The sequence below is a fragment of the Seriola lalandi genome, unplaced genomic scaffold (assembly GCF_002814215.2).
Source record: "Seriola lalandi dorsalis isolate HSWRI2012SDOR001 ecotype SW California unplaced genomic scaffold, Sedor1 jcf7180002054311, whole genome shotgun sequence".
Taxonomy (NCBI): domain Eukaryota; kingdom Metazoa; phylum Chordata; class Actinopteri; order Carangiformes; family Carangidae; genus Seriola; species Seriola lalandi.
Genome location: NW_019524864.1, coordinates 401,023 through 421,943, shown reverse-complemented (window position 1 = coordinate 421,943; position 20,921 = coordinate 401,023). Strand labels below are relative to the sequence as shown.

At 40.5% G+C, this 20,921-nt stretch overlaps 1 protein-coding gene and 1 long non-coding RNA gene across 5 annotated transcripts in view; one reads left to right on the top strand and one right to left on the bottom strand.

The window, feature by feature from the left end:
* The window catches only part of LOC111655212 (uncharacterized), a 34,213-nt gene extending 14,520 nt beyond the window's left edge, over positions 1-19,693 (bottom strand). For both annotated transcript variants that reach the window (XR_015437261.1, XR_002760789.2), the window contains exons 1-2: positions 19,469-19,693; positions 19,273-19,369 (exon numbers count right to left, since the gene is read on the bottom strand). This is a non-coding gene — a long non-coding RNA (uncharacterized LOC111655212). The remainder of the gene's footprint in view (positions 1-19,272; positions 19,370-19,468) is intronic.
* On the top strand, positions 4,321-20,912 carry entpd1 (ectonucleoside triphosphate diphosphohydrolase 1). Of its 3 annotated transcripts, XM_023406531.2 has the most exons (11): positions 4,329-4,482; positions 4,573-4,653; positions 13,173-13,300; positions 13,910-14,027; positions 16,024-16,174; positions 16,448-16,607; positions 16,730-16,933; positions 17,097-17,354; positions 17,981-18,094; positions 18,212-18,349; positions 20,295-20,912. In XM_023406531.2, exons 3-11 carry the CDS (start codon positions 13,175-13,177, stop codon positions 20,499-20,501), a joined length of 1,476 nt encoding a protein of 491 aa, XP_023262299.1. In that variant the 5' UTR covers positions 4,329-4,482; positions 4,573-4,653; positions 13,173-13,174; the 3' UTR covers positions 20,502-20,912. The 3 variants fall into 3 exon arrangements, with proteins under 3 accessions (XP_023262298.1, XP_023262299.1, XP_023262300.1); XM_023406530.2 differs by lacking the exon at positions 4,573-4,653 and having other exon boundaries at positions 4,321-4,482; XM_023406532.2 differs by lacking the exons at positions 4,329-4,482; positions 4,573-4,653 and adding an exon at positions 11,716-11,979.
* The last annotated feature ends 9 nt before the right edge of the window (positions 20,913-20,921 follow it).

Here is a 20,921-nt window from a genome sequence, read left to right as displayed (position 1 = left end):
CCAAAGTTTACTGTTAATGCTACATTTCCAACAGACAGCTTTATAATATATTAAGTCTACTCACTTAAAAGACATCAACAAAACCTCTGTTAGTAAATAAAATAAAACAAGAAACAGAACAATGCCTGACTATTCAGCTTGCTGACATCCCTCATTATTAGAGTGCCAATATATATGACCTGAATAATGTACAGGGTTCTTTTTTAAGAGGATAGACACACACTAAACATGAAATACTGTTGTTATGGCTGCATTTCATTAAACAACTGCTCTCTAACTGAAAGCATTCTGGGCGCCAGTCAGGGAGAGAGGTCATAGAATTAAATGTCTGATTTATGATCGTCACGTATCAGTGATTGCCGACTGAGAAACGTCAACTTCATGAGTCTTGCCTGGTGACCTTCTTGTCCCCTTTCCCCTCCTCTGTCTGACTGTCTGCCTGTCAGTTTGCCTCCTATTGTTCTGAGGAACTGTTAGATGTTGCATCAGTTAGCAAATAAAATGAGGAAACAATGAGAATTGTGAAAGGCCTTACAAAACAGTCAAACTGTTCATCCATATTGCTCACTACGGCCTCAGAAAGCTTCAGTATTTCAGATAACACTCATCCTCTTCTATTGTCTTACATTACTCGTGTTGTTGATCTGTCCCGTGCTCGAACAAAAATCACCAATCAATTTCATGTTGCTAGTACTACTGTTAACCACTATGTCTTAAAATGCTCAGCAGACCTTTGGTATTTGAAGATCAAAAAAGGGTGAGTCCTGTGAGGTAAATATCTCAGTAAACACCAGTGGTGACTCATTGCCAGCTTAATTTAGCTTAAGCTCGCCATGCAAACATTATAAAATCCTACAAGAGGCGTCAAAGCCTACAGGACCTCCATATACCAGACCGTGATGAAACACTAGTTGATCTTTTTGCTTGTTTAAGGATGAAAGGCGAGGTTTTCTGTAAGGGCGATAATAAATGAGCGCCAACAGTTAGAGGACACTGTACAGGACATTGTACCTGGATGTCATGAATCATCTCCAGATGAGGAGATTGTTTTGTGAGAAGTGTTGAGCAGGAGGTAAATGTCAAGTGGTTTGGATTGGCAAGTCAGTGCTGATGCTTCTATTTAAAGTATTCAAAGCGTTGTAACTGCAGTAGCTTTTAGAGCGACAAAGTTAGGCATTAGGACTCTGTTTAATATTTGTCCCATCATAAAGGAGCAAGCCAGCAACATATAGAGTTACAATCATGTCTTATTTAGATAAAGTCGCAGCATGTAAGTAATGGAGATTTGATGTAAGAGATGTGCTGTGTCTGTCCTACTGGCTAAAGTAAAGATGATCAAAATCCAGTCCTTTCTTCACTGTACTCTGTTTTGTCCACATCAGCCTGTTAGTGTTGCAGTGCTGCTCTCCATAGTGACAGCCATGCTCTACACTGCGAGCATTTCCCTTTATATGACAGTGAAAATGAAAGTGTGTTGATGTGAAAAATGATTTGGTTGCACACGTGATCGGTTCTGTTCCATCAGCCGGATTATCGAAATTCACTTAACTCCAACAGTAAGGAAATCATGACTTATCCTCTCTCTTTCTTAATAGAAAAGATCAGTGTACAAAACATTAAGGTATCATTATGGACTCAACCAAAGATTGTTTATGGAGGTAAAGAAACATCACTCCATAACACCATTGTACTGTATAGCTGCCAATGGACTGTTTTTGTAGTCCCAAAAGAGGGATTCGTCAATTCCAGGAGTTGCATTCTTCCACTTATCAATAATTTAAGCCTAACTACTTCGTATTTTGCTCAAGCAGTTTGTGAAAATGTAGGTGTGTCAGACTGAGTAGCAACAGCTGTCATTTCAATGTCAGATGAGTCTGTGCATGCCACTGCATGAAGGGACAACTTTTCAGCCTTTAAATCACAGACTAGTACTTGACCTTACCAATGAGTTTCCGCTGGAGGAGATTCAAAGAACCACTTCAAAATAAGTAGTTTGATATTGTGAGAGATATGCTGATTCGCTTTCCTGTTACAGTTACATGTCACGTCTGCACAGTAAATATGAGGCTACAGCCGGCTGCTGGTTATCTTGGCTTAGCATAAAGACTGGAGACACACAAATCAGCTAGACTGGTTGTGTCCAAAGGTTAACGAAATCATCAGGCTGCCGACACCTTAAGGTCACAAATTAACATGTTATATCTTATGTTTTCATTCAGTACAAAATCAAATTTGGTTTCATGGGTGGCCAAGAAGAAATCTGGCACATAAGCAGCCATAAAATACAAGTTATATCAGGTGTTAATATTGATGTTAATCTGACTGGCTGATGGCTGTAACTTAGGGCTGTCTGAGAAAAAAAAAAAAAAAAAAAATTCAAACACTATTGACATGTTCAAATTCAAAAAGTTTTATTGGTAACTGCAACAGACATTTTTAAGTAACCTAATTTGCTTTGTTGTCCAGCAAAGGGCACTCTTAAAATTCAACCAGCTTGACCTTACATGCCCTATTGACCTCTGAGTAAATTAAATCGAGTCCTGCATATCAGATAATCAGGAAACCCACGCTTTTGAGTTCTACACCATAGATTAGATGACACAATTACCAACAATGATAAGGTTGTCTGCCAAATTTGTAAAAAAAAGTTGCTTTGTTTTACAATGGCGACAAATCTGAGGACTCACCTACTAGCTTACCAGCCAGGTGGCAAAAATCTGTCAACTTGACCAGCTTCATATTTACTGTACCGATTCGAGAGTGGCAATTATCTTCTCATTTAACTCTCAGCAAGAAGGTAAATAGATGGGCACTTAGGAGCTACTTGGACCAATGAATAGAGGGGCAATTGTGCAGATCAGAAGGACTCTTGAGCTCATTGCCTTTGGACCAACCAGATCAGCACTTCAGGAGGTACTTGGACTAACTAGAGATGTACTCATACCAAGCAAAAGGACACTATGACCAACTTATGTAGGAGTAGGGGTACTTAAACTCCGACACTCAGAGCATAAGTAGCAGAGGCAGTAACCCCCCCTCCCACAGTGCACACCACTGGATAGATAGATATTTACCCTAACTAATGATGATTTTCATATTTAGTGACAGACTGATGGAGCGTTTACAGATTCAAGCAGAGCAATAGGACACTGCCGCCATCTTGAAGGAGATATTCTGCGTGTCATTTTGAATATTAATCAGGGAGGATTATCATTGTCATAATAATGTTCCTTTTTCTTCCATCGCTGCACAAAACACTGGGCACGCTCCAAGCCAAATAATACCCCCGTCTGCAGTCCCCACATAGACAAAAAACAACACCACTTGTACTGATTGTGCTATACACATTTGCATGCATACTGATCACAGCCATATATTAACTGTTTTCTGCTGATGGTGGCAGATTTTTCTCATACAAGTAGCAGTGCTGAGGAGTGGAGGTTCATTGTGATGGTTAAAGTGTACCCTGGAGTGTGTGAATTTGGATTGGACTCCCCCTGTGACCATGACGTAAACAGACACGGCTTTGTTTTCAGCCTTGGTAAATGTGTGTAACAAGCGGAAACACACACACACAACACACACACACAACACACAGGTGGCAGTGTCCATGTCATGGCCCTGGGCTCAAGGTTTCTTTATCATCCTGAACTGAAAGCTTCCTGTTCCTGCGGCTCTGCATGTAGGAACCTTACATAATGCCTCTTGGAGTTAACTTTATAGGCTTGCACTTGAAGTTAAAGACTTCAGTAGAAGCCATTAAGACGCCAGTGTTTTTTCCACAGAGTGAAGATTACATCTATAAAAACGAGGGTGACGGGTGTCAAGGATTTTAAGCAGGAGACTGACTTTTCCCGCTGTTTTCTCTCTAATATCCCTCCAGCTTCAGCTGCAGCTCCCATCCAGATCTAACTCTGCTTTCATGTTTGACCCACTTTACAAGACAGAGCCAATGACAAAGAGAAAGAGAGGCAGAAGGAAAATGATTAAGAAGACATGGTGAGGAGAGTGGGAGTGTTAAGGCAGAAAGAGAGAGGGAGACTGAGAGGGAGATGCAGAAAGTGGGGAAAGGAGAAAACCCCAGAGGAGTGAGTAAAAGAGTGACAGCGGAAGAGAGAGAGTATCAGAGGTGTAGAGAGAGAGAGAAAGAGAGAGAGAGAGAGGGAGGGGAAGAGAAAAAGGGGTAAACAGAAGGCACAGCTAAAGGCGCCTCGGAAGGAGGGGAGTGGGCTAAGCAGGAGGGAGGAGGGAAGCTGCTTCTCCTAATAAAGCGAGTGTATGTGAAAGGGAGGTGCTGATAAACCTTACACTAGGCAGAGAGGCTGTGCTACCAGAGGGAGAGGGGGAGAGAGAGAGAGACCGTGTGTGTGAGAGAGAGAAAGAGAGAGAGAGAGAGAGAGAGAGGGGGAGACAGAGAGAGGGGCAAAGAATAGAAAGAGCATTGTGTTGCTGCTGAGAAAGAACCCATGTCCGCACAAAGAGGTAGGTGTACTGCTATGACTGGCACACATATATACACACACACACACACACACACACACACACTCACATACACACTCTGTCTGCACACAGGAGAGTAGGAAATCCTTACCACCCAGTGTATCCAGCGGTAGGATGTACCAGCAGTCTGTACAGTAAATGTTAAGTTATCAGGTGAGTGTGTGTTCTCTTCCAACTGTGTGACTTGCTTTACTGCATGTAGCGGCTCTGTAGCGGTGTGGGGCAGGTGTGTGACTTTTTCATAGCATGTGCCTAAGTGTGCGTATGGGTGGTGTAAGCAGGTGCCTGTGTGCATCTGTGTGTGTGTTTTGTACACTAGATTTACCTGGAGATTTGAGAGTCTGTGTGTTTATTCCACTGAGGATAAACACTGTGGCACACTTATACAAGATCATGTGAGGTTTATGTTAGTTGATCAGGCAAAGTGCATGTCACTGTGGGTAACCACCCAACATTATCTGAATAACTGAAATCAGTTGATGGGGGTTGGTTAAAGTTTAATTGTCAATATATCTGACAGTATGATCTAATGATTGTATTGATGGTGCCATAAAGCAATTACTGTGACAGCAATCATGTTACATGCTCCGTATGAACCATACTGGGTGCTGCATTTGTTGCCAGGTCTAATGTGAGCTTTCAACTGAGCCAAATATTATTCGCACCTAAAAAGTTTGTTTTAGGCTAACTAAGAAGTCAAGAATGTTTAAAATTGTATACCAAAGTCATATTTGCTTATGCTTGGTGATCATTACTTGATCTGAAGAAGTTAAACCAAAACTATGTTTTTGTAATTTGGGTAACTTTAATATTAACTGAGCCCAATATTGTTTGTACCTAAAAAGGTTTGTTTTATGTTGTCTAAGTATCAGTGAATTCAAGGATTCCGAAAAAGGAAGTAAAGGTCAATTTGGCAAAACCAATACTAAAGTGATACTTTAACCTGTAAAGATAAGGTACCTTGCTCTGTGTAGAATACTTCACCCAAATTACAATAATACTAAAACCTATTATGTGACTGGACAGCATCATAGACCATTTGCATTCTGCCTAGTTCCAGCCCTTTTTCTACTTGCTTCTCTCCTACTATCTGTGCTCACCTATACAGGATTTAAATACAGCTGAATTCCTAATAAAAGCTGTTCTCATTTACATGCTCATTAAGACTACATGTTGACCAGCAGTCACTTCCTATCCTTTCCAAGCTGCTGCCCTGCACAGCTTAAATGCTGATTTTATAACTATCATTTTGTCACCTGACAAAATCACCAGATCACCATGGCTGTGCTGTGATTTTGGCTATATTTACAGAGCTGCCAATGCATTCAGCATAGAGAGGTGTACCTTGCACTCGCAGGGCAACACTGGCAACTCTCTTCTACATAAGTAGCTAAGGTTTGTCGAAAAAGTTGCTAGATTTCAGTGAAAAGTCAGTGAATGGGTCTGAAAAGTTGGGAAATCTAGCACCAAAGGCACTATGTTCGCAACGCTGTTTGTTCGCAACGCTGCTTGTTCACAACGCTGCTCGTTCGCTCGGAATCATTTTGAAAGAGCAACAACCAATGAAGAAACTTGAAAACTCGGCTGACTGATCAGTGGTGTAACCTTAATCACTCAGTCACGGACATTTGTTTTTATAGGGCAGGCCCCGCTGTTGCGGTCCAGGCAAAAAAAAAAAGAAGAAAAATGTATGTAATTCTAATTATGTTCAACATATCTGTCTGTGTCCACCCCAATAAAACGGAGGTGAGTGAAATTTCATGCTAATTGTCGATACTGTGAGCACCACAAATTAAATTCCATTCACCTCCATTAATTGGTGAGGAGGCAAATCTCAAATATCTCAAAACCTGGATAAATTCAACCAAAATTATTTGCAATACAAGACACCACTTTTTTGGTTTTGTTTTGGTGCTTTGGGTGACATGATCCTTTAACATCAACTGAGCCCAATAGTGTTTGAACTTAAGGTGATTTATTTTAAACTACTTGCTTATCAGTGAATTCAAGAATGTTTGGACAACCTGAAAAGTGTATACAAAAGCCAGATTTGCTTATGTTAAGTGAGTGATAGCTTATCTTAAATAACTGTCAAGTTAAACAACTGGCTCTCAATGAAGATGAACACAAACACCAAGTAACCATTGTGTAATTAAATTATATCAGTGGCCATTATTTCATCCCAGCTGGGGATGTTCAGCAACACACTTTGCACTGAAACAGCAAATGCTATTTTTATTCTCTGCTGAAGGTCAGGGCAGACGCAGGGTTAGTGTCAGTCTTGTCCTGTGGGGGAGGTCAGACTGGACTGAGAACCAGCTAGGACGGACCACTTCCCCGTGGCGGGCAGAGATACTTCCTTTTTCATCATATGACGCGCGAGAGGTTCCCTTTTTGGGGAAGCAGCAAACTGTGCTGTGCTGTTTCACAACAGCCTGAACAAGGAGTATTTATAAAGCAGTTAATCCAGATTAACAGAGAAAATATTGAAGCAAGAAGCCCACTGACAGTTCAGCAGTTCAAGGACAGTGTTGTGCTGATTTCTGTGGGTGATTATGCTAAGGAGGAAAATAACATGGCCCATTTACTCTCAAGTACATAATTAAATACAAGGATTCACTTATATCCATCATTGTAAAGTGCTATTTATTCCAGTTACTATTATGTCTTCTACTATCCATTGGAAAAATAGGTCTTAGTCATTGCCCGTCATGCCTGCAGGTTTGAGCATGTAAGCAACTCAATGGACAGGTACTGGTTCTTTACTACAGTACATCTGTATTTTATAATTAATATTGTATAATATTGCACTTTTTTACTCCACTTCATTTTTTTGACAGCTGTAATTTGTAATGGATTACATTTAAAAAAAAGTATAAAATATCACATAATATTTATAAACTGCCTATATTTTTTGTTCTCCCATTGTTCCTTATTTTCCTCCATCTTTCTGTCCTTGCTTCTGACATCCCATCATTTCTTGAGCAGATCTAGAACAATGAGAACTTTAACTTGGTTTAATCTTACAGCTGATAGTCACACGTAGTCCTGCGTTATATTTTGCATAAGTCTTTTTCTACTATGGTCTTGCTGATTTTTACTAAAAGGTTTCAAATGCTGGTTTCAGCATGGTGTGCGGCGAGCTGGGGTGACTAAGCCTTTGTCACATTATGAACATGTGTCTACACAAAAAGCTTATGATTTGTTGCTGCATAACCACCAGAGCAGTACAGCAAATTTAAGACTTGCCTTACAGGGACGTTGTTGTCATCTCGTTCTTCCATCATTATGAAACCACACAACTTATCCTCAACTGTGTCACTCTTTGACTCATCACTGAATGCAAAGAAATGACCCTTCTGAGGATCTGCTGATTCAATATATGCCCTCCTTCTTCTCTCTTTCACATCTCTTTATCTCAGATTTATGAGCCCAAAGTTTCAGACGAGCAAGGGTGGGGACTCCGGGCATGTGCTGTACTTTTACAACTTGTGAAAACTAGATTGAACTTTAGACATTTGCAAAAGGAAATAATTTGTCTTTAGAGTCAGGACTTACTTTTAAGGTTAGGTTAAGGTAAACATTACAATCAGTGAGGATGAAATTAAAGTTTAACTATTACAGAATGAATGTTCTTAATGGTCATCATGACACAAGGAAGAAAAAAAAATGGCTTTGTGCCTGTGAATGTTATTTTGTGTGTTTATGAGTTGTTGAACGTTGTTTTTGTAAGTAAATGATCTGAATGTTGTTCATCTAAACACTAATATCTACTGCAGGCAACAGAAGTTTATGTTGAATCTCAAGTCTTTCCCCTACAGTGCTTTTTTAACTTTGTGCTTACTGATAACTAAAAGTTAGTTGAAGCACGTTCTAATGCTTTTCTATTTACTTTGCGTACTAAAAAAAATCTCATAAAATTCTTCAAATATTTGAGTTAAACTCCCAAAAAAAAAAAAAAAAAAAAAAAAAAAGGTTGCAGAGTCGTACACTGAGTGACAGCAGATGTTATGTTTTCCACTTATGCTCCCTCTCCCTTTTCCCCAACCACTCTGTCTTTCCTCCTGTCGCAGTCTGAACAATCCAGGCCTCACCTTAACAATACATGTGTTTACAGAAGGGTCAGAGATGGAAAGACTGAGGCGCACATGAGTGGAATTGTGTATCCGTGACGTCCTGTGTATATGTGCCTGTGAACAAAAGATTGTGTGTGTGTGTGTGTGTGTGTGTGTGTGTGTGTGTGTGTGTGTGTGTGTGTGTGTGTGTGTGTGCGCGTGTGTAGGCCTATATCTGATTCACCTTCTTCATGTGGCTTTTTGAAGAGTACACCTTCGTTTTAGGGTTAGGCTGGGTTTAGGCATGTAGTTGTGATCATTAGGGAATGCATTATGTCAATAAATTTCCTCACAAGTATAAATATAAACCCGTGTATCTGCATGGCCTAAAAGCCTGTGTTCCCGTCTGTGTTGACGTTCCAAGAGAGTTCCTCGATTTGCTTTGCTGCTCAGGTAAGCCCCATTTCCCGTCTCAACGTGTGTTTGTGGTTATGCGTCTGTATCTGTTTAGTGGGCTGCCAACAACATCGTCATCAGTAAGTGATTACACATGATGAAGCACAGTCATCTGTGAGCAAGTCAAAGGACTTTGACTGGAAACTCAGTGTTCCAAACTGTTGGTAAATTCTTCTCAAACTTGACAGAAACAGGAAGGAAGGGCAGTGCAGAGTGTCTTTACAGCTCTAATGTAACCACTTCCCCCACACTCTTATTTGTGCTATAAAAAACAGCAGGTGTTTTGTAATTGGAGTCAGCTGTTATTAATGGTCATTCATTAACGGTAAGGTTGTTTACTTCAAGCACCAGATCCATGACAGATGTTTTCATAAATTTTACATGTTACAAGATGGTGTAGTACAAGTGCACACACAGTTTGGGAAAATCACATGGTTTCATTCTTGCTACAGTGAAGCTGCACGCCTTCGAGGAACTGTTTGATGAATCCTCTTGAAACAAGATGCTAGTCTGGTATGATCTAACGCAGACAGTAAAGCAGTCAGGGTTAGTGGTCAGACCCCCACTGTGGTTGGCACTGTGTCAGCTTTTAATGGCTGACACCAAATGTGGCAACCTTTATATAGAAGTTCTTTGTGTCTTGTAATTTGTGTTGACTGCTAATGTGTTTTTTGATTCCACTTTTTTTTTTTTACAGTGCATGTATGAGTCAACGTTCAACTTAAAGCAATGTTTTCTGCTAAATTTTGGAGATTTTAGACTCACCAATAAACTAGGGCTGAACAATTTTGGAAGATACTCTAATTGCGATTTTTTTTTTTTTTAACCAATATTGCAATTTTGATTTAATATGCGATTATTTTTTAAAGCTCCTTATCTTCTGTATTATTCAACAAACAAACAATAAATCTACATTCTATATTATGACTAACACAATATTAGATTAAACAAACTGTTTTGTCCTGTAGGCCCTATATGTCATGATGAAATTAGATAATGCATTGAATTGATATGAATGACACATTTTTATTTAACTACTTCAATCACTGTAGTATATTGAACATTTTGTTTAACTTACAGCCTTGTAAGCATGTAAAATTGTTCGTCATTATGTAGACATGGTTCTCTTCATGGAGATCCCAGCTGGTTGAAGTCTTCATTAATGAAATGCACCGTAAGACTCTGATAGGGCTCTGCTGTACGGCTTGACCACATGTCAGTTGTAGTAGTGTTTTCAGCTCTGCTGCGACTCTCAGCTTGTATTTTTTATTTATTTATTTTATTTATTTTTTTTTTTTTTTTAAATATAGCTCCGGTATGACAACCTGGCTAAAATATGTGCGGAAGGGCAGGCTTGGTCACCGTGCTGAAAAAGGCATCATATCTTTCCCTATGAACTCTGTTATTGCCTGAGTAATTTCCCCATGCACTTTTGAATTACATTCATATGGAGTTATGCTTTCAAACATTTCAGTCAGTGATCCTTTTCTTCCACTTTGCTCAGATTTAATTCTGTTATGTAGGAACACTGGAGATGATCAATTAACATAAATCCAATCATGAAAACTGAATTCAAAGAGTGACATCCGAAACATACATGTTTTTGGATTTTATAGGTCTATTGGTCCAAGTGTCAGAGGGTCAGTCATGTGGAGGGTCATTTGCGCCTTAAGCAGTCTAGACCTGTCAGATGTATACGGACATTCTCTGTCTCCTTCTTCCACTTTGTACATTTAAAGTCTGATGGTGCTTTAAACATTTTATTGTTAACATTTTTGTCTTATAATTACATTCTGTGTAATTTATTTAAGGCAATTTAATTAAATAAATCAGCAAGACATATTTCTGTCTGTCCAATAATAATAATTTCCATGAGACATGCAGAATGCTACACTGGCTATTACAGGAAAGACGATGATTTCAGATGAGACAAAAGTATGCTCACTTAGAGAATACAGAGTAAATAGATAAACACCCAGACCTTATGTGGTTCAGATAGTTCCAGGGTAAAGAAGAAAAAAATACTTATGAACTTTGTTTACCTGCTCAGAGATGAGTCAAACAATTACAGAATACTTTCTAGTGTGTGCGCACAAGAAAGTTTCCTTAATGTGGAAGGCTTTGAGTTATACAGCTCTCTCCAAGGAGGAAGTTTAAAGGATTTATAAGTGATATAAATTATAAGTTAAGAGCAGTAGTCGAGTGCATGTTTCGACATAAGCATTTATGTATTTTCATGAGTGTAGCAAAGAGAGGGAAATAAAGAATGGATCTGTGAATGGATCAACAAATTTGCAGGCAGGTCATGTTTTGGGTCTGCACACACACTGGCTCTTGAGCAATCCCTATTCTTCTCACACACACACAGAGCTTCAGAGAAAAGCAGGGGATCCCGATCCGTCACAGAGATGACATCACAGCCTGCCAGTAATAAAAAACAGCTCAACAAGGGAGTCCCCACTTCCCCTCCCTGCTACACATCCCACAGAATGAACAGAGAGAGTAGTGCTGGGGCGAGCGACTCAGAGAGAGAGAGAGAGAGAGAGAGAGAGAGAGAGAGAGAGAGAGAGAGAGAGAGAGAGAAGTGCACTGACACACGCACGAACACACTTTAGTTGCGTCTCCATAGTGACCAGCTTTGCGACCCCAGCTTGAGGAGGAAATGCCAAACTCAGTGCTTCAGAGCCGCTCCACCAGAAATGCGCACACACACACACAGCTCTATTCTAATCCTCTATCTGGCCACGACGGAAAAACCTCTCCTCATATCACTCTGCTACCTCCCTTCTGTTCATTCTCTCTTCTTCCTGTACTTCCCGTATTTTCATCTCCTTTCCACTTCCACTGTGTCTTCTTCAGCCCCCCCCCTCGCTCCCCTCTCTCTTTCTCTCTCCCTCCTCTCTCAACATATCTCTCTGTCTCTCTCCCTCCCCTGTCAGTGATAAGTTCATTGAAGTGGACAACAGAGGTAAGTGCTCTCTCTTCCGCTCAGTTCACTGTTGGTTAGCTGCGTAAATGTGCTTTAAGTTTCAGGTTTTCTATGTTTTCCTACAGTGGACAAAGGTCATGTTCACTATCATTGCTGCATGTCCTGCTGATGCAAAACAGCAGACACAAAGCTGTGTGTGTGTGTGTGTGTGTGTGTGTGTGTGTGAGTGAGTCTATGTCCTCATGAATTGTGTACTGTACTCTACAGTCAGGTCTGTTTCTACAGTGTGTGTTTACTTTGCCAACTGTCATGTGGACCTAGATACTGTTTGTCAATTTACCAACCTTGGTAATAAACAACCATGTGCATGCTTGTGTGCATGTGTGAAAGGGAGTGAGTGAGTGAGTGAGTGAGTGTGTGTGTGTGTGTACTTTACAATTCATGCTGGTATCTTGTTCATCTGAATTTTCCATCACAATGGCCTTATGAATACAGACAGTCTGCTACACCCTTTTTTGTCCCTTTATAAAACTGTGTGTGTGTGTGTGTGTGTGTGTGTGTGTGTTTTTTTTTTAAATCCCATTAGTAAACAGTGGAAACTAAATGAGTACTTAGGAAGGAATGAGAACCCAACAAAGTAGTTGCAGAGACAGCAGCCAAATATATATAGGATAAAAAAATAACACCTATAACAGGATGATGAAGTTACCTAAGAAGCACCTACTGTACACATTCAGTGACTCACTGCTATAGCTTTAATCATAATAGGTCAATTGAAGCCAACTGCCGTACTGTTTTGTATAAATGGCTCAACTAATTTCCTTTTCATCTTTTTTTCAAAGCGTGTTGATATTCCCGAATTAGCTAAGTACTTTGGTGTTGTTAGAAGGAGACCTTTGTAATGTGCTGTGGCTGAAATAACAACTGCCTCCTATAATCAATGAACAGCTCCGCTTGAGTTCAGACACAGCAAATCAGATGTCCATCTGTAGTCCTTGGTTACAAAATAATAACAGTTTAAACACTTGCAACCCCCGGCAGACACTCTCTATCTCTCTCATACGTACAAGCACACATGCTGTGACATCACACAGCACATCTGGATGCAAGACTGGGCTAACGCACACACCTCCTTTTCTCTTTCCAATGTGTCCCCATTTTCCACTTTCTACCCCCGGCAACCCTCTCACCTCTCCTTTCCTGTCTGTCTTTTTTTCCGCCCCCGCTCTCAGAGATGAAAGAGAAGAACCCCTGGCACACGCCTGTGACCATCATCATCACTGTGATTGGTGTCATAGCGATTGTTGCCTTGGTGACGGTAGCAGTTTTGCAGAACAGGCCTCTCGCCCAAAAGTACAAGGTATGGTAGAGGGAAAACACTCAAATACTGTAGCCTGCTCCCTGTGTGGGAAGTCCACTAAATTACAGTGGGATCTGAGTCCAAAGTCCACAAGCCAAATATGATGTCTTGTCAATATGACCTCAACCTGTAGTACTAGTTCTAGAAAACCGTCACCAAATATGGCCAGTGGCCACCGATAAGGATATTAAATCACCAGTCCTTTTTGTCACAAATGCAGGCCCAGTCTCATGGCTATTAATCATTACAGTCTCTAGGCAACTGTTTTATAATAGTTAAACTAATATATCTCTGTTTGCACCAATAAATATATCTGATATACAGTTATGAAAGTTCTTCAATGGGCCATTCAGCCATTACTGTAATGGAGATTATCCTTTATCCCATGGTGTATGTCATGCTTTGTGTAGGACTGACTTACATGGCTTCTAAGGACTGCAGGCCGGTGAATCCTCCTATGTTGCATGACATACACCATGAGACGGAGGACAGAGGACAATCTCCATCACAGTTATACTGCATGTTTAAACTGTGTGTCTGGATTGAAGTCATCCAGAGTTAACATGACTGAGCGCTTAGCTGGAATTCCTCCCCCTGTCTCCACCACAGTATGGGATCGTGCTGGACGCTGGATCCTCCCACACAGCTCTGTATATCTACGAGTGGCCGGCGGAGAAAGATAACAACACTGGACGAGTTGAGCAGACACATTCCTGCAAAGTCAAAGGTAGGGTACGCTGCGCCATGTGTCACACGGCCACACACATTCAGGCGCACAACCTCTAATGCAAGTAGTGAAGTGAACTCACATTAACATGCACACAGTTATATATTTCACTTGACTTTTAACAAATATTACTTCTGCAACACTGGAACAATTCTCTAGCTTTGAAAACATCAATAGTGACAGACTTGTTCGTACCACCTTCTTTATGAGTGGTTAATATGTTGTAAATAATGGATTTATTAATGGTCAATAACCCATTCATGCTTCATAGATCAGTTATTAGGCATAATATAAACAACTTTTGGGTTGACACAGACAAATGAAATGCAGCATTATTTATTTGTCTTCTAGTCTAATGGATAGTGCAACCAATTATTTTCTGAATTAACTGAATAATTGTCCGGTCTTTCAAGTGCCAGGAAATTGTGAAAAATGCGCATCACAACTCCATCAAGCCCGAGGTGACCTCTTCAAAATGTCCTTGTTTAGTTCAACCAACAATCCCAAACCACTCAATTCACAAAAGCAGCAAATCCTCATGCTGGAGGAGCTAGAGCCAGATAATGCTTGGCTTGGTTTAGCTTGAAGAATGACAATCAGTTACCAGTAGTTGCTGATTGTTTTTGTCCATCTATTAACTGACTAATCATTTCAGCTCGAAACTGTTTACCTTCTGTATGAGACTTGCAGGGCATCCGCAGCCTAAATCTATTTATTAAAAACTCATTAATATTTAAAACCCCAGACCTGATGGATTATTGTATTGGAATATCACTTCATTAATAATTTACTTGCATCAGATGTGATGGCTCATTATAAACATGACGCTCTACTAATGGCTGACTCACTTTGTGCTAAGCCGAGTAAAAGCATTGGGTTCCACTTTTCTAATCAAGTCCCCAAGTCTGTTGTAAAGATGAATAAGTTTTTAATAAATGAATTTCAGTGCGGATGATTTGAAGCTGTTCTTTTTTTCCCCCCAAACGATTCATTGGACGGTCTTTCACAATGAATTAAGAGATCACTAATGAGACGAAGCAAATTGCGCTCGAGATCTATAGCCTACACCAAAGAAATAGATTTTCACACCATGGCTATGGAAACATACGACACAGACAAGATCTTCTCGTTCCACAGCAAACGTGTTTCTCCTCTATACACAGAACTATTCCTTTACCATATACCACATTGTAACTATTGTCTTTATTGAATCCAAATGTGTTTGAAGTGCCTCAGCCAAAAGGGAACTTCTTATGCAAACAATTGTTTTGGCTGGCTTATTAACACAGCCTACATGACAGACAGGCCTGTCAAACCAACTCCTGCTGTTCACTTCTCTTCTGTAAGCTGATTTAACTACTGCTTTTTATCTATCAAAGCGCCATCAGTGTGTGATGGCCTCTTTCATCATGTTATTTTCATCAGTTATCAAAGCTTAAAGCAGAACCCTTTCATAGGCACCAGACCGTGGATTCCCGCAGACAATGGGATCAACACGTCTAACAATTAAGTTTGCTTTAAACTACGGCACCCAGCTGTTTTTCTGAGCCTTTTTTTTTTTTTTTTTTTTTTTTTTTTTTTTTTTTTTAAATTGAAATTATATTTTTGTGCTGTTTTTAAAGACTTATGTCGTTAGTAGCAACCAGTCTCGAGGTAGAGTGCCACAGTCAGGGTATATTCTGAGATGAACTTGCTGATTTTCATCTTTTCATGTGATTTATGAACAGCCAGAAAAAAAAACATAAAAAAAAAAGAAAAAAAATCACACAAGTTATATCCAAAACACCAGTAGAGCACACATAATTTAAGGATAAGGTACTTGCTCAAGGGAAGGTACATCAGGGATGTTACAGGATGCTCCCTTTCCTTGGCAGTGCATGAATTTCAGCAGATGTCCCTCGAATCTCAAGAATCTCATTATGATTTATGGTCACTGAATTTAAGCTGAATTACTTCATCCTTACTTCCACCTATTGACATTTCATTCTTCCTTCAGGTCCAGGTATCTCCAGCTATGCATCAGCTCCATCGAGAGCAGGGGAGTCTCTGAGAGACTGCATGCAGGAAGCCAAGCTGCGAGTTCCCGGGAAAAGACACCTCGAGACCCCCCTTTATCTAGGGGCTACTGCGGGAATGAGATTGCTCAAGTACAGTGCACATCCACACATAATCACACATAAAACATGCATCCAAGCTTCAACTCTAGAATTGTTTTGGCAGTCAAATGCTGTCCATAGACTTTTCCATCCTCCTATTTTTATGATTTATCTCTACATGAACTTTACTGCCAGAGCAGCAAATATGTTACTGTCAAATCCATTATATGCTACACAGTCCATTTATTATTTATGTGCTGCTGTATTGATTTGAATTATGAATGTGACTCAATCTAATGAATTTGTGCTGTTGTGTGCATGCAGCATTGAGAACAGCTCAGCATCAGACGTGGTCTTCCACGCTGTGGAGGAAGCCCTGCAAAAGTCCCCATTTTCCTTTCAGGGAGCAAGGATTCTAAGTGGCCAGGAAGAGGGGGCCTTTGGCTGGGTCACAGTCAACTACTTGGACGATCGCCTCAAACAGGTTTGTACACATACCAGATGTGTGTCTTTTCACATTTGTCCACTTTTAGATGTGCTTTGTGTGAGTCAATCGGTGTGCTACTGCTGTGCACCGGCTTCAGCGCCTTTTTGTCTCTGCTGCAGGGCCTGGAAACCACAGGCGCCCTTGACCTTGGCGGGGCGTCCACTCAGATTAGCTTTGTATCCGATAATTTTGACGGCTCGGAGTCACCCGAAAACGCCGTGGCCTTCAGACTCTACGGAAATGACTATAACCTGTATACCCACAGCTTCCTGTGTTACGGTAAAGACCAAGCGCTACGTATGGTGCTGGCACAACAGACTCAGGTAAACTTCTGGCTTAAATTTCTCCATTAACATTAATGTGAATCTAATCAAATCTGAGATGATTCAACACTTATGTGCAAGACTGAAAAAGCAAAAATATTAAGAATCAATTCACTTAACTTACTCTGTCTATTACACCTCTTTATCTCAATATCTCTCTTAGTCAGGTCCAGGAACAATATTAGATCCGTGTTTCCACCCTGGCTACAATGAGACAAAGAACTACTCAGTCCTCTATGACAGCCCCTGTGTGTCAGACAGGAAACCCCAGGGAGCTCCTGCAACCTTTACTCACTTGGGGAAAGGAAACTTCTCACAATGCCTGGATGTTGTAAAAAGTATCTTCAACTTCACATACTGCAGATACAGCCAGTGCTCTTTCAATGGGGTCTTCCAGCCACTTTTGCAAGGGCCCTTTGGGGTAGGTTAACACAGTTGTCAGTGTTTATTAATCAGCATATATCAGTGACCGACTGAGATGCTGTGTGCTGTATGGACACACAGAGCAGTTACACAACATGCAGATCTATCTGTTATAATCTTTAAATGTCACAGTCCAGCAAGTGACTTCTGTTTTTAGCATGACTTGTCTTTATGATCAGTGATGGCTGAAGTAGCAAGTGCAAATTATTGTTCCTGATTTGCATCAGAATATACAAATAACTGATTCGAAGTGTCACCAAAAAACATATTTTCACTTGTCTCTAGCCGTGCAGGCACTTTTGGTTTTATTTTATGTCTGCCACCACCCCCATATAGTGTAGGGGAATGGCATTTAGTTTGTGGTGCACACAGCCTGCATGTGAAACATCTCAGAAACAGTGCCTCTGAGTTACTCTGATGATTAATATCTCACTGTGCAAACAATTCTACATGGAACAACTATCAAAAGACAAACGATATGAGTCAGTAGGGCCAGAAAAAAATAATGAGAAATTATCTCATTAGTACCTATATAAACTGATTCCTGCATTTGCTAAAGATACCATGACAAGTTCACTTCCTTTTGCCTCATCTCTTCCTGTCCCCTCCTCTCTCTCATTGTAGGCTTTCTCCGCTTACTACTTTGTGATGAACTTCCTCAATCTGACTGATACATCCATCCCTCTGGACACTGTCAGGAAAAAGCTGACAAGCTACTGCTCGACCCCTTGGGATCAGGTTGGGGAATATTTACGCATCAGTTACACACAGAATAAAACGTCCTGCCATGTTTATCTATGTCCAGCCTATAGTAAACTCTGATCATATCACTGCATTTGAACTGAACTTGAACAGATAAAGCAGCAGCATCCGGACGTAAAAGTAAAGTACCTGGCTGAGTACTGTTTCTCTGGCACATACATCCTCACCCTGCTGACTGAAGGATACAACTTCACCTCAGAGAGCTACCCAAATATAAAATTCATCAAGAAGGTTAGTAGATCAGAGTCCACCCTTTTCCTATCTCATGCACCCCGTGTGTATGTTGGCAAGTGAGTGTGTGTGTGTGTGTGTGTGTGTGTGTGTGTGTGTGTGTGTGTGTGTGTGTGGACATTGTGGAAAAGTGAGTGATTTTAACTGATCCTCAGTTAAGGGCAGTTAAAGGGCTTTTTCGAGACTTAAAGGGGTTTTAGGATGCAGGTTGCCAGGTTGGTATGCAAAGTCGTCGGTCTCAGCATTATCCTTTAGCCAAATATCTCTCTCCTTCGAGATGAAGTTTATATCCCGCATTAAATATATATTAATAGCAATAACAGTATTCTGATTCAAAGTTAATATTTTAAGCTGAATCCTGTTGCAATTTGCCTTGAATGGTAGCAAAGCCCTTCTCATCCGAGGTGTAAGTATACAGAGTCAAATTGACTAAATCCACTTATTAATCATATATTGGGGCTTTTTAGTACACTGAAACATAGGAGGAAGAGGAGCAAGGGAATCAGCCTATAACATAGCCAGTACAGTAAACAACGCCCCCAAAAAGACCAACACCATCAGGAATAGCCATCACCAAACACCACTGCAGCAATATAAGGAGTAACTTTTACTACTTGGCCTAAGCCATAGACTGCATATAAAAATGTCAAAGAATAATGTCTATGCCAAACTACAACAACACAACAGGAATTTATCTCTTCTGCCACAATAAGTTATTTATCGCCAGCAATGCAAATGCACGTGATTTAGCATCACCAATGAGCATGCGGGAGCAATAGAACCAGATAATTCAAAGCTAAATGCATGCTACATGTTGGTCAAGCCAAATAACAACAGCAGTACAGCTTCATTGCCATTGCCGAGGAAAATAAAATCACCATCAACGAATGAAAGTACAAGTAGCACACGGGCAGGTGCTTTACCTCGGGTTAATGGCGAGTGGAAATCAGGTGAGTGAGCGGTGGTTTTCGACTCGGCTCTCTTCTGTCCTGGAAGCTGAAGCAGCCGACCACAGCGTCTCTGAACACAGGACAACAAAAAAGTAAAGTACAGAAAATTAAGGCGCACTAAAAGAAGACTGAATTAAGTTATAATTGCGGTAGAAAGCTGCATTGGCACCTTTTTATTGACAGAGTATCCTCCAGAGTAGTGAGAAATGTCGTAAAAGCCGCGTCGAGCACCTGCATGAATATGATTAGCCCTTACTAGTCAGGTGGTAGCGTCCTTCTTCTTCTTCTTCTTCTTCTTCTTCTTCTTCTTCTTCTTCTTCTTCTTCTTCTTCTTCTTCTTCTTCTTCTTCTTCTTCTTCTTCTTCTTCTTCTTCTTCTTCTTCTTCTTCTTCTTATTCTTTGAAGTTTATTGGCGGTTGGTAAACAACTAATTGGTACATTACTGCCACCAAGTCGACTGGAGTGTGGATCAGGTTTTCTAATAGCCTACTCATATTCCGAAATTAAATACAGAAATTTAAATAAATAAATAAACTCATATCCTCTTAATCAGTTTTGTTATTTTAAGATCAGCTGACAATCAGCTTGTGATGGCGACTTTATGGATGACCACAAGTGTCATTGAATTGTTATTTGAAAAATGAATTCAGCTCTCTCCTGAACTATAGTGGAGGTATGAACACCATTTTTCAAAAATAATGTATGTTCCTTCATTTGGTGTTTTAATGGTTGGTTGGTCCAAGAACCTCCCATAGATTTTCAGATGTGTTAAGATCTGGTCACTCAGCATATGCTCACAGCATATGATTCATTTAATTTCAAAGCGTGTGGAAGCATGTGTGTTCTTTCTGTTTCCCCACTATTTTATTCATTTTTCCTTTAGTTTTATCATCTGTCTGTCTTCAAGTACAGTATGAATACTTCTTAAGTGTACGGGCCTGTAGTGCATCAGTGAATGACAATGATAGTTTTCCCGCTTCTCGTGTTGTGTCCAGATTAAAGGCAGTGACGCAGGCTGGACGCTGGGCTACATGTTGAATCTGACCAACATGATTCCAGCTGAGGCTCCCGACTCTCCTCCTCTGCCCCACGCCGGCTATGTCTCCATCGTCACCGTCATCGCAATACTGCTCTTCGTCCTCTTCATCCTCAGCCTGCGCCCTCTCTGGCCCCGTTGCTCCAAGCAGCCACAGATCATATAAACACACACACACACACACACACACACACATATACTGTATGTAATGAACAATAGTGATGAAGGGAATATGTGTAAGGGTTTGTGAGTGTGAATAAGACTTAACACCTTCCAGCCTTTGTGAGGATGTCAAAGGTCAACGTCTGCTGCATAACAACAGTCCTGAAGCTCATATGGACTCGAGGACATTTCAGAAGGACAAATGTTTTCTCTCGCTAGGGAGTGAGTTCTTTCTTCTATGGTTGAAGGACATTTGCTGTTTTTGTGTGTGAATGTGTATGTTTGAGGTCGAGTGTGTGCATTTGAATGCGTGCTTGAATGTGTGTGTACCCACATCAGTCTGCATGTATATGTCTTGAAATTACAATGTGGATATGACACTGTACAAATAAAATAACCGAAGTTTATAAAAAAATGTTTGATT

Excerpts from the sequence above, each read along its gene's own strand:
- entpd1 (XM_023406530.2), top strand. Across the intron at positions 16,175-16,447 it reads GCGGGAATGAGATTGCTCAA|CATTGAGAACAGCTCAGCAT; the intron begins GTACAGTGCACA and ends GTGTGCATGCAG. Across the intron at positions 16,934-17,096 it reads TGCTGGCACAACAGACTCAG|TCAGGTCCAGGAACAATATT; the intron begins GTAAACTTCTGG and ends TATCTCTCTTAG.